At 47.2% G+C, this 12771-nt stretch overlaps 1 protein-coding gene across 2 annotated transcripts in view; it reads left to right on the top strand.

Annotated features, from left to right (window-relative positions):
- The first annotated feature begins 570 nt into the window (after positions 1-570).
- Positions 571-12771, top strand: part of CACNG2 (calcium voltage-gated channel auxiliary subunit gamma 2) — a 52917-nt gene continuing 40716 nt past the window's right edge. Inside the window, exons 1-2 of one of the 2 annotated variants that reach the window (XM_009568380.2) lie at positions 571-1239; positions 1785-1930. In XM_009568380.2, the coding sequence (XP_009566675.1) occupies positions 1789-1930 (142 nt within the window). In that variant the 5' untranslated portion in view covers positions 571-1239; positions 1785-1788. The other variant, XM_009568379.2, reaches the window with a different exon arrangement.

The following is a 12771-nucleotide window of genomic DNA, read 5'->3' as shown; positions in this document are numbered from 1 at the left end:
TTCGGTGATTCCTTTCCTTAACAAAATAATGCTAATAATGATAAATCCTTCTTTCTCGTGAAGAATCTTCCCAAAATGTCTGCTTTTTTGAGCAGGCATTGAGATTTTACAGAAAACTATAAAGACAAAGTCAGAACACAGGGATTCGCACAACACTGGTCGGGGGAGTCAGAGGAATGGAAAATGAGCAACACCAAAACATATGCAACTTGCAGTGGAACTGAGAATAACGAAGAGCAACAACTTAAATATCGTAACAGCAGCATAATAGCAGTAATAAACGCTCATTTTTTAAATTACCCTTCCATGTTACGTTTCACCCGTCTCCTGGGGTGACTGAAGTTTCGTGCGGGTCTAACTGCGGCGTGCGGGTTGCACTCGCAGCTCCGGGCACGTACGTGGGGTGGAGGTGGGGGCAGAAAGGGCGGAAAGCGAGAAAAAGGGAGAGCCCCAGCTACTCCTTTCCTCTGGGCTCCTCGGCAGCCTCGGGGAGCGACCCTTCCCGGGTCTGGCGGCGGCGGGGTAGGCGCAGGGCAGGGGGAAGGCTGCTCCCCCCCCGCCCCTCCCCGCCTGCCTCCCGCGCAGAGCGGAGGAGGGCGGCTGCCGCCCGCGGATGCTGGAGCGCGGGCGGCGCGAACAAGGGAGCTGTCCTTCAGCACCACCGCGGGCCGCGGAGCGCTCCTCCCGCAACGCCGCCCGGGGAGCTGTCCTTCAGCACCACCGGAGGCCCGGGAGCGCTCCTCCCGCACCGCCGCCTGGGGAGCTGTCCTTCAGCACCACCGCCGCGGGGGAGTCGTCCAGCGCCGCCGCCGCCTCGATGCAGTAGCGGGGCCAGGGAGTCGCCGGGGGCCGCCGCGGGGCAAGGGGGGCCGCAGCCGGGCACCGCTCTGAGCCCCTTGCCCGGGAGGGAAGCCGTCCCCCCACACCCTCCACCCCCGAAGCCCCTCTCTCTCCTCGCCCACCTCTGCCGGGAGTGAGCGCCGCGGCTGTGCGGAAAAGCCATGGGAGGCAAGACCTCGGCACCTGTTCAGCTGAAATCAAGGGCTTACAGTATACTGGGCAGTCTGGCTTGGTGGTAGAAACGAGCGAAAGGAAGGAGAAGCAAGCAAGAAAAAGTGAGACAGGATTGGAGCAACTGCCGCTGCCGGGAAAAAAAAAAAATAAAAACCCAAGGAAGATAACTGGGAAGGAAAAGGATTTTCATGGCGCAGGCTGCAGAGCTAAGCAAGAAGACTGAAGGTTGCATCTCTGCTCTTACAGTCTCTAACTGTCTAGGTCCTGATAATGAGAGATTGTGTTGAGGATGCTGCTGCTGCTCCCCCGTTCACTGTGGAAGCCATCTCCAAATTAGCCATTACATATGGAAACTGGAGACCAGAATTTTAGAAAAAGGGATTAAGGCATCTCGTTTTGGGGGGGGTTCTCTCTTTATTTGTTTGGTTTTTTCTTGGTTCTTTTCTCTCTTTTTTTTTTTTCCTTTTTCCTTTTTCTTTTTTTATATTTCAACCGGAACGTTTCCGATTTAAAAGGCAAGCCTCCTCCTGTGTGATCTTTCTAATTTACACTCTTTTCCGTGGGCTTTCTTACCTCCCTTTTTTGATATCTATCTCTCTCTCTATACCCATTATATTATTAGTCGGAATTATTATTCTTTTATTTTATTAAACACACACACCCCAAGAATCAGAAGGCGGTTGGGTATTTGTATAATGAAGAATTATGGGGCTCTTTGACAGAGGTGTTCAGATGCTTTTAACCACCGTTGGTGCTTTCGCTGCCTTCAGCCTGATGACCATAGCTGTGGGGACCGACTACTGGCTTTACTCCAGAGGGGTTTGCAAGACTAAAACTGTCAGTGAGAACGAAACCAGCAAAAAGAACGAGGAAGTCATGACCCATTCTGGATTATGGAGAACCTGCTGCCTGGAAGGTATTTGATTCGGGATGTCCACACACTCACCCTTTCCTTTCCCACCACCCCATGTTCTACTCCCATCCCTCCCAAATAAATCCCTCCACATTCCACCATTTTCTCACTTCATTCCTTTCACCACGGATCGAGAGCAGTGGGCTCAGCACTCAGGGCACAGAGGCAAGAAGACAGGCAAAACATCCTCTGCTCCGTTCTCTTCTTCCTTCCTCTTCTGCACCCCCCCAACACCACCTCCACCACCTTCCCCAAAAATTCACTTCCTCCCTCCAGCTGTAATAACATGTGCGTTACAAAAACATCGAGAGACCCTTTCAAAAAGCAACTGTGTGGTCTGCCTGCCTTCAGCTTGTTTCTATTGCCTGGGAAAGCAGTGCTAAAATGCTGTATTATTGCTGTGCTCTGACTGTAAGCACAGAGTGAAATAATTGCTCTCTTTGCAAATGGCTTATTTGCAAAGAGAAGATTGTGAGTGAGGGACGATGTGGGGAGGGGTGACTGTGAAGCACTTCAAATGCATTTATTAGTTCACTTTAGGAAGGAAAAAGAGAGAAAGAGAAGCAACCCTGTCATGTACAAAATCCCTTGTACGGTATATCTAACAATTCCAGTCATCTCAAGCAGAGTTCAGAGCATTTCGTAATGTCTGTATGCATTTGGCTGGATGCAGAGGAGTCTATTTGGTGGCCAATTGGTTTGGTTTGGGGCTGGGATTTTTCCCCTGTTTTTCTGTTGTCGGGTTGTGGGGGTTTTGTTTGGGGCTATTTTTTAAAGTTTATGGTAAAGGCTAAAAATAAACAAGTCTCTGAATGGAAAATTCAGCCCAAGTCTGATGTGGTGAAACTGCACAGCAACTCAGTGACATGTTTGATAGCAGAAGAGACACTGCTGCAACCAACTTCTGGATTCAGACGTTCCTAAGGGAGGGGGAAAGAAAAGAGGGGCCAGCGATTCGCTTTTAAATGTGTATTGCTCGGTAGTGCTATTGGCGTACGTGTGGGCTGGAGAGGTGGTCTTCAGCCTGCGCTAGAGGGATAGAGGCAACTGATGTAAATGCATGGTTCATGTTACACATGTAGCAAGAAGGAGAGAACGAGAGCACAGGAGTGCACATTACAGACCATTGTAAAAGCCCTGTTTATGAATCAGCTCCCAGCTGGAGGGTGGGTTGCTGGGGGTTTATGGACAGAAAGGGATAATGTCTGTGGTTGTCAGTGTCCACCAGAGCTGGGTGTGCCTGGAGCTCCCCAGTGGGAGAGAACGGGAAGTGGGTACCGCAGAACTGATTTTCTAAGACCGGCACCGGGAGATGGAAGGCGGGGGTTTGGGGGGGGGGGGGGGAATAAACTATGTATGTCCTGATGTCTCTCACCAAAGCAAGCTAAAGCTGCTGTTTGGAAATGGTTGTGTCCGGGAAGAAGCACGAATTTCTCCCCCCCCCCCCATTCTTGGTGCAAACGGTTGAGTGATGGCTGGACATGTTTTGAATAGCTAAGTGACTTCATTGAGCGATGGTCTATTTGACGCATACTGCATTTAGTGCCCTTTGTCAACCCAAACTGCTGCCTTTTAACATATCCTGCAGAGGAGCTCTATGCTGAATACTATATGCTGTCTCCACGCCAGAAAATCAATAGCAGTAAATTAATGGGGGATGTTTTAAACACAGTTGCTCACACACACATGCATTTCCTCCGAACAGATAAATATATAGATATATATTAATAAAAAATGAAAAGCCTTTCATGCAGCTATTCATTACAATCAGGGAAGAATACATCTCCTTAATTAAAAATTAATGAGAGAGGGAAGGAGAAAAAAAAAAAGGAAGCCCAAATGCAAAGCCATGTGGGGAAGGGAGGCTGCGGGGAAGAGCTCCCTTTCTGAGCCATGTCCGAAGCTGAAGGGTGGAGGGAGGCTGGAGTGGAGACAGCAGGTATGAGGACCCTGGTCGGAAGTGGCAGTGGGTTCAGATCATGTCTATATGCCCACAGAACTGTACCCAGAGGGACGCAGTCTGAGGAGGAGGAGGAAGGGGCGGGTGAGGTTTGTCAGATCGGAGAAGCTTGGGGCTCCTTCTCCTTTACATCTGACAGGACCCCACAGGCACTGTGAAGAAGTGGCTTGCATGGCAAAGGAAAGTGCCAGGATGCTTCCAATTAAAAGGTTCAAAGTGCCCCCAGCCCTTCCCACCCCGACACTGCGCTGTCAGCCCAGTCCTCCTGTAGTCCCTGTTGATGGTCTCAAGTAGGCTGAAACTGCAGCCCTGCATGAGGGGTGCGAAATGCAGCCTGAGAGCAAGCTGCATGGCATGGCAGGGTGCTCGGTTTTGCCCCAGTCATATGAAGGCTGACCTGTCCCATTCCCCCACCTCCTGGACGCTGGGCAGAAGTGGCAGGTGGACCTGAACAGTGCAATGTACTGCACAGAAGCTGAGCCTGGCTCCAAGTCCCTAGCCTGAGGGCACAGGTTGCACCAAAACTTGAATAAGGGCCAGGTAGAAAGAACATTTCCTCAGAAGGCAAAGCCCTATGACCACATGTCAAACAGGGCCTGGCATGGATGTGCCTCATGGGCCAGCATGGCACAGGTCTGGCACTGACCCTGCCAGGATGCTTTTACTTGTCTTTCTGCAGCCCCACAACCTGCATGGGCTGGTGGCTGCCACTTTCTTTCTCCCAGAAGAGCACAGCCTAATATCCACATCAACCCCTGGACATCAGGCTTTTTACTGTCATGTCTGATCTGCTTGCAGGGGGGTTATCTTCTTTCTCAGCAAACGGAATCAGAAAGGTGTCCCTGACTGACTTGCTGTCCGTGGTGAAGACTACCTGCCTGGTGAGTGGGAGGGAGAAGGGTGCACCAGAGGCTCTTTTCCCTCATGATGTAGACAGTGGGCAGATTTGTGGAGGGCAGGACTTGGTCTCAGGAGGCTATAAAATGGGCAAAACCCTTGGACTCTGCTCACATTCTGCTCATGGTGTGGCAAAGGCGCCTGACAAAGAGTGTGAAATGCTTCTGCTGCCTGGGATGGGTGTCAGGGCGGTTCTATAAGGTGAGGGGGAGGTAGTGAAGAGGAGAACAGGGGCATTTTTATCAAATGAATAATCAAAGAAGGAGCCCAAACTTCCTCCTGCTACTGGTAGGAAGCCTTTGATGGAGTTGTTTTCATTTTGGTGGATGTGGGGAAATGCTAGCGTTAGTCAATACTGTAGGCAGTCAGAGATGGTGGACTCCTCATGTTCAAAATATTGTGCTAAATTGCCTTTTCTTTTCTTGGACAAGATATCCAATAGGAAACATTGACATGGGGACTTGGTCTTGGGCTGTATGCACAGATATGCTGTGGTCAGAATTGCATGTTCCTCTTAAAGCATTTGGTCCCAAGGGTTACAATTTTCAGGTTCCTCTCTCTCCAGTCATTCAATTCCTCACAGTGGGCTTTCAATCAGAATTTTCAGATCTTTATATTGCTCCAAAGGGAATGTCATTTAGGATGTTCTTCCACTATCGAGATTTCTTACACCCCTTTCCTGTGTCCTAGAGTGAGCCCATGTCCCTGAAGGAGAAAGGTGGTGTCGGTTCACTTTACTGCAGATCATACTTCTGATTTTTTTTCCTAATTTTCTTCAAGATAATCCTTTCTCAGACCTGGGTTGTCCAAACGTGTCCCCAGGCCATTAAAAGATCTTTGTCCCTCAAGCGAAACAGCCTTTCTTAGCCCTTTTACTGTGTAGGCACAAAACACCAAGCAATTGCGATCTGCAAGCTCATGCCACACATGGATACTGCACCTCTTACAACTTCGAAATGGCTGCAGATCTTCCAGCCTAATTCCTTCTTGGCACCAAATGCTTTAAAACCACTCTTTATTATGAGTGATGCCTTGTCTAATTCTTTCATTAGCTCCTGTAGATCTCCTACAGTATCTCAAAAAGTGAGAGACGATGCCTTATCAGGGTCTTATGAAGCAAGAAAATGAAATGTATTTTATATCTGTAGGTTATTGGTTTTGTCATGTTGTCATTATTATTAGGAAAGAGATAGGTCTGGGAGGCTTTTATACTAAGAACGAGAAAGAGAAGAGTCCAGGGCAGGCAGGCATGAGTGATGCGCATGGGGTTAGACATCCCTGTAGATCTGACTGGTGTGAAGGCAAGTAATTGAATGGATGTTGGTGCAGAAAATAATTCCTGCCTAGAGACCCTTCCCAAGGAAAATTAATGAGCTGATCTGTTCCCTTTCCAGCTTGTTATATCTGAACAGCGCATGAGAGTTAAGTGCAGTTTCAGTGTTTGCAAAAATGAAGAGCTGACAGCAAAGCGGGGCAGGGCATAGGCAGTGGACAAGCTTCTGCCAGAAAATTGTGGTGCTGCATCTCTCCTCACACTGCCTTCTCCCACTGCTGTTTTCTCCCAGGCTACCTCTTTCCTTTTACACCCATCTTATGAGGTTTTTTTCCTTATCTCCCTATTACCTTTCCCAATTTCCTTTCTTTTAGCCTTTATTTCTGTCAGTGTCCCTAGTTTCACCCTGCAGAATTGCCTGCCATCCTGCTTCTAAGGATCCACAAATCTGACAGGGTCCTTTCCCCAGACTTTTGCTCTCCTAACCCAGGGGCTTTTCTGAACAAGCAGTGAAAACAGCAGTAGATTAAGTCAGGGTCTCCATGTCTTTGCAATTCAGGACCAGGAACAACCTAGCACAGCCCTGATATGCAGCAGGAGGCAATGGCCCGGCACATACTGATTGCTGCTGGCATTGCATCTGCCAGGGAGAAGGAGGATGCAGAGCTGGACAGGACTTGAATGAAGAGGAAGACAAAGGATTTAAAAATTTGGGTTGGCAGATAGCGAGAGAGAATCACTCAGGATCCTAGACTTTGGTGGGTTTGGTTGTTTGGTTCTCCTTTCAGCTTAAATTCACACCTGACTGTAAGTCACCGAGAAGCTAGGGATTTGAGGGGCTGAGACCTGCAAGCTCAGTTCTTGTGTAAGGTTTGACAAGGAAATGCTGTTCCTTGCCATAAATTGCTAGAACTGGCTTTTAAATTGCTCTTAAATTATGGATCTTCCTACTGAGAGAGAAAGACGAATGGGTTAATATTGTCCTGAAATGCACCAGAAATTGCTTTGCTGAAGAGAGTGAGAGCAAAATGCAGTGGGAGGGACATGGAGATGCAGTGTGGCAGCAGTAATGTATAAAGAAATTACACAGAGATAGAACAAATGTCTCTTTGCCAGGGAGACCAGGAGCTATTCCTATCCAATGTTTCCATTTTAACCCCTCCCTTTCCCCATGCCGCTGTCTGAGCCCCTGTCTCAAGTCGCTGTGATTTGCTATGACCTAAGCTGGAGTTTTGGGGGAGGAGGACCACTGAGGCTTAACAGCAGAATCTCCATATTTGTTTAATTTAAAAGCAGTAGCAAAGAGGTTGCCGTGGGGAGCAGGGAACATTTCAGACTCTCACATGGCTCTGCCCCCTGCCCCTGTTTTAAGAGCAGATTCCCAATCAAGCATACTCGATTTATCCCAGAGGGAGCCCTCACTGCTCCATTCTGCGCTGCTTCTCCCTTCCATATTGCACTCGTTGTCAGGAGATATGCTGCTGACTTTCACGGCACAAAATCTTCCACCTTGCTGGGGACTCTTAGGCAGGGAAGGGGGGTGCTGCTGGGGAAATAGGTTAGCAGCAGGGCTCTCACTTCACCTCTTGCCCCTGTAGCCCTCATCCCAGGGTGACAGCTACCCGGCAGGGGAAACACAGTGCAGAACAGGTCAGGGATATACAAAACATACTGTAACTATGATACACCTAAAAGTTTTTTTCCCTTTCCTGTAAGACCCCAGCTTTTTCCTAGCCCTCCATCTTTGACTCATTCTATCCATCTCCATTTTAATTTGTTCTTGTTTCCCTCCCCTGTTTTTCCTCTTTTTTCTTTCTCTTTCATCTTCATGTCTCTTCTACGCTTTCTCTCAAAAGCAGCTTTTCCTTCATTGTTTCTCCATTTCTCTCCAAGTTCTGTGAGGCCTATCCCCCTTGCTCTTTCCTCTGTTATATTATCTTGTCCTTCTTCTCCTCTGCCCCCTTTGCTCCTGCTGTCTCATCTCTCTGCCCTCTTCCATCTTCTCTCTGCCATCATTTCCCCCTGGCTTTTCCCAATCTCACATATAGTCATTCCCTGCCAGCTGAAGGATCCCATCCTTTCGGAGCTGTGCTGCCTCTCCTGCCTAAAGTAACTCTTTTCCAACCACTCTCTGGCTCTCCTGCTCCTCCTTTCTCTGGCCGGTGTCCCCCCTTCTCGAAGCGTTGTCTGACACTGGTTGCTGTCACTGTCTTCTCTTGTCCTCGGGGTAGCCCAGCTACCTCTGATAGGGGTGAGACCCAAGTCCCTCTTTTTGCTCCCTTCATTGCTCACTGCCTGTGGTCAAACCAACATCCCTTCACTTTGCTGCCTCCAAGCTCCAGTGGCCGGAGGGCTCACTGGCAGCTCAGTTGATGAGCTGGCTCATCTGCATGCAGCCAGCAACTGGGCTGGAAGGAGCTCACGGCAGCCCTAAATACCCTCCCTGGCAACTCTCAGACATGGATCAGGCCAGGATCCAAATGGAAAATAAGGGTCTTTGTAGTCACAAGCCTGGGGCAGTTGTTGTGCACTACAGTGAAACATCTCCAGTTGTCAGGACGAAGTGTCTCAGCAAGCAGTCGTCCTTTTCAAGCTGTATACAGGGGTACGATTTTCTCCAAGATTCTCAGGAACACTCCAGGGGGCAAGGTGAATGGGTCTGGGGGTTTCTTCATGATCATCTGATTGAATCTCAGTGAGTCAGGTCAGAGTACCATTGGCTGGTGGGAAAAGAGGGGTTTTGTACCATGCAGGGCTTTACATGAGCCATGGCAGCTCACTGGATGCCAGAAAGGGAGATACTGCTGTTATAGGCCCAGTGCAGCACATGGCAGCAGATAGAAAACCCACCACCAGCAAGTCCCTAGGCGTAAGGAGCAGAGCGGTGGGGGATAACAGAGGGTGCAGGAACAAGGGCTACCCAAGGAGGGGACTTGCAAAGTCAAAAGAGGTTTCATAAAAGGTGGACAGGGTCAAGGAAAAGTAGGAAAGAGCAAGTATATGAAGGCAGCCTGCAAGACTAGACACATTTGCTCGGAAAAGGAGGTGAATGAGAGGGAAAGCGATTGGATTGTATTGAATAATGAATGGGCTAGGGAAGATGGATCAGTAGCTCTTGATTTCCCCATTTTGTAACACACAGACAAGAGGACCTGACATGAGTCACTGGAGACCCAGTTAAAGCTTTCTCATTTGATGTGTATCAGGACCGTGGAGCTCATTGCCACTGAAGCTCCTGTGGCCAAGATTCTGACAACATTTAGTAAGCAAGTGGGCCTTTACGACAGAGTTCACAAAAATCAAGCATCTTCCTAATGGATGTGAACAATATTTTGGATGTTTCATAATTCAGCAATTAAGCCCGTCTCCATAAAAACTAAGATAACATTTCACAAGGGCAATCTATCCCCTATCTGACTGCCATGTGCTTCTTGCCTCTTCCCTGAAACATTTGTCAGGGATTAAATGGAGCTCAGATTTTCTTAGTCTGGCATTTCTTTTGTTTATAGGTGCAACGCTATGCAGTTGCAATATAAGATGCAAACTAGGCCCTGCGTTTCTTCTAGTGTCAATGACTGCCCTAATTTGACAAATTCACAGCAAGTTTAGATATTTCTATCATATTTTGCCAGGAAGGATCTGGGATAGAAAGCAATTAAGAGCGTATGGAATTAGGTGGAGTCCTTTTTCTTTACACCCTAGGGTATAAAGTAAGTAGTTAGCAATGAAGGTGCTATATATGTGCAAAGAATTATTATTGTTGAAGTCCCTGCTTCCCAGAAAGCAATAGGCTTTGGGTCTCTTTGATGCTATCATGACTAAATTAGAAACGAGGTTGTCTCTTTTCTCTTGTATCTCTGGAAATGATTACTGAACTGGCATCTGATGACGTACGATACTGTAGTGTTTCTATGCACAAGAGATGAAGGTCCGATTCTCCCCTCATTTGCACTGATGCAACCTCACTGACTCGGATGGAGCCACACTGTTTACCCTGTCCGTGTATGCAAGGGGAGAATGAGGCTGAGGAAGGGCTGTGTGTGCTTTAAACAGCCATGCCCCCAGGGTCACTGCATGTCCCTGCTTTTCCAGTGCCGTACCCAACAAAACAGGGACTAAATTCACTTCCACTGTGAGAGGATTGAACAGCCCCAAATTTAATGAGATTTTTGCACTTATTTACGCCAGCTGTTCACCCAGTCCAGCAATTCCCTTATTTAGCTATTTCCATTTTCATAGTCTTTCACTCTCATTAGAAAAATTCAACCTGGCTGCCCTCCCTGTGGGGCAAAAAACCTCTTACAGACTCCTTACTTTGGATCAATAGGCATGTAAAATGGCAGACGTGACCATGAACCCCTTGGCATTCACCTTTCTTTTTTTCTTCTTCCTGCATTTCTGTCTTTCATTGAGTCTGTTTCATTCACTGACAGCTTTCTGTCTCCCAGCCCCATTTACACTCCTTGTGTTACAGAAAAGCTCTCCCATAAAATTCCAAACTACGCAATCAGAGTTTTCATAACGAGCCCTGCAGGACAGGTGAAATCCACTTCTGCTTCTGTGGCACAGGCTGCTGGAGTTTTTACACTAGCTTCCTATGGAAGCTATAACTCCCCAGAGAAACATATGGACTTTATCCTGCACCTCCGATTCCCCCAGAGCATATACTCCTACCTGCTAGCTGTGAAAAACGGAAAATGAGGATGGTATACAGAATCTTGAGAATGCAATGCCATTCTATTCATGGTAAAGAATTTTTCTGATGTGTGTTTTTGCTAGAAGCAAACAACTATAAGTTTCTGATTTAGCTTGTTGTATAAAGTATACATCCTGTCAAATAAAGAACAACACTCTCCACCTCCGTCCCCTGGATTTCCTATCCCTTTCTGATTTTTCTCTCTCTATTTCTCAGTTTTCATTCTCCGCCTGAACACGATTTTTTTTTTAGTGTTTGTTTTATTTTTCTCCACCCACTGCTTCCTAACTACATCTCATTCTTAAATTTGCTACCTCTCAGAGAACTTCTGTCTTTCTTAGGTCTTGTTTATACTACCGGTGTGGCTGCAGTGTGGCGGATTACTTTTGAACACTGAATATTTTCGAGGTTTATGTTCATGTTCATTCAGTGTCATAGACCACACACACTCAATCAAACCATTTTTGATCCAACCTTAATTGCTGCATTCTGTAACCTATCTGTGATCTGTCCATTGTGACCAGTAAATTTCTGAGAACCTGCTCCTGGAGCTGTATTTCCTTCTGAAGGTTTTATCTAATACTTTTCCTTCTTGGTTTCAATTCCTCTTCATTCTCTTTAAGGCTCCTCTTCAGAATTCACTGTATGTTCTTTTCTTCTCTTTTTCTCCACTTCAGCTCGTGCGTCTGCCATTTTGTCTCCCAGCCCATGCCCCTGATGACATTTCTTCCCTTCCCTTTACATTTCTATCTCTCAGTCCTTCTGACTAGGAACCAACCCACTTGATCCCGTTCTGTTCAGCGTCTATGGAGAAGTGGTGGGAAAGGGTTGACAACTATGTTTGTGTGAGTGTGCACGTGTGCACATGTGCATCTGCTTTCAGATATGGTTGGCATGAAAGCTGGGTGGTTGAGATGAAGTGGCCTGGCTCTGACTTTTGCCTTTCAGACAGACATGAGGAGTCATTTCTGAATGCAGATGCCTCCTAGAATTGCCTTCAGAGTACACGGTCTCAAGGGATCAATCATCAAGAATTTCTGCTGCTTCCTTTTAGATTCAAACATTGCCCTTTTCCTTAGGCTGAGGGTCATGGTTTTTTGAAGGGCAGTGGAAGAATCATGAAAGAAGATATTTTTCTCTTGCTCATTTTTGAGTGAGGGAGTGAATGAACTGTGATAAATATTTCTCTGTACATATCTAGAGCTCTCTCAAAGAAGTGGCAGAGGAAACAGATGGCAGAGGCCCTTTATAGGCAGCTGCTGTTGTCTCTTAAGGTGTTACCAGCACAAGAAAAGTGGTTGTAATTGGGGATCTTCAAGATCAGCAGCGCCTGAAAGGGCTTGAGCAGGAAAGAATGTCACACAGAGTGAAGGAGGTGAGATAGAAATCAAATATTCAGAGACTAAAGAATGGTACTTGAAAGATGAAATAAAGTACAAGGAATGGATTGAGGCAACTATGAAGTTTTACTGAATGATGTGGCTGCAGGATGGATGGTTTGCCTGTGTCTGGGAGTTTATACTTGGCCACAGACAGTGGGAATATTGTGGGCGGAGTGAAGAAAGTGGTTTAGGGTATTTTAGGGACTGATGTCCAGAGAAAACAGCTCAGTGAGAGATAAACAGCCCCAACACACTGTGGAAATGCAGCCAGGGAAAAGTCCAGGGACAGCTAGCTCCAGGTCCCTATCTCCTTCAGCTTGCCTCAGAGCACCCCTGCAATATATGATGAGCAGGTGATACAGTTTGGTGAAGAAGCCTCTATCCCAGATTGTCTTCAAATAATTTGCATGACTGAAGATCTACCATCTCAGTGTACACAGCACAAAGAGAAGTTGTAAATTCTTCTGTAAAAGAACAAAAGTAGAGACATATAGATGCTCTCTCAAGAAATAACCAAGGCTAGATAATTGTATGTCTTCCAGGCTGGAAGTGATTGCACAGTGGGCTAGACCCCTAAGTCTTTCCATCGCGGAGTTGTTTAAATCTCTCCTGCTTTTCTTGCTTCTCCAAAAGCAG

Source organism: Cuculus canorus, chromosome 1, assembly GCF_017976375.1.
Source record: "Cuculus canorus isolate bCucCan1 chromosome 1, bCucCan1.pri, whole genome shotgun sequence".
In the NCBI taxonomy this organism is placed as follows: Eukaryota; Metazoa; Chordata; class Aves; order Cuculiformes; family Cuculidae; genus Cuculus; species Cuculus canorus.
The sequence above is the reverse complement of the archived record's forward strand: the minus strand, read 5'-3'. Positions and strand labels throughout refer to the sequence as shown.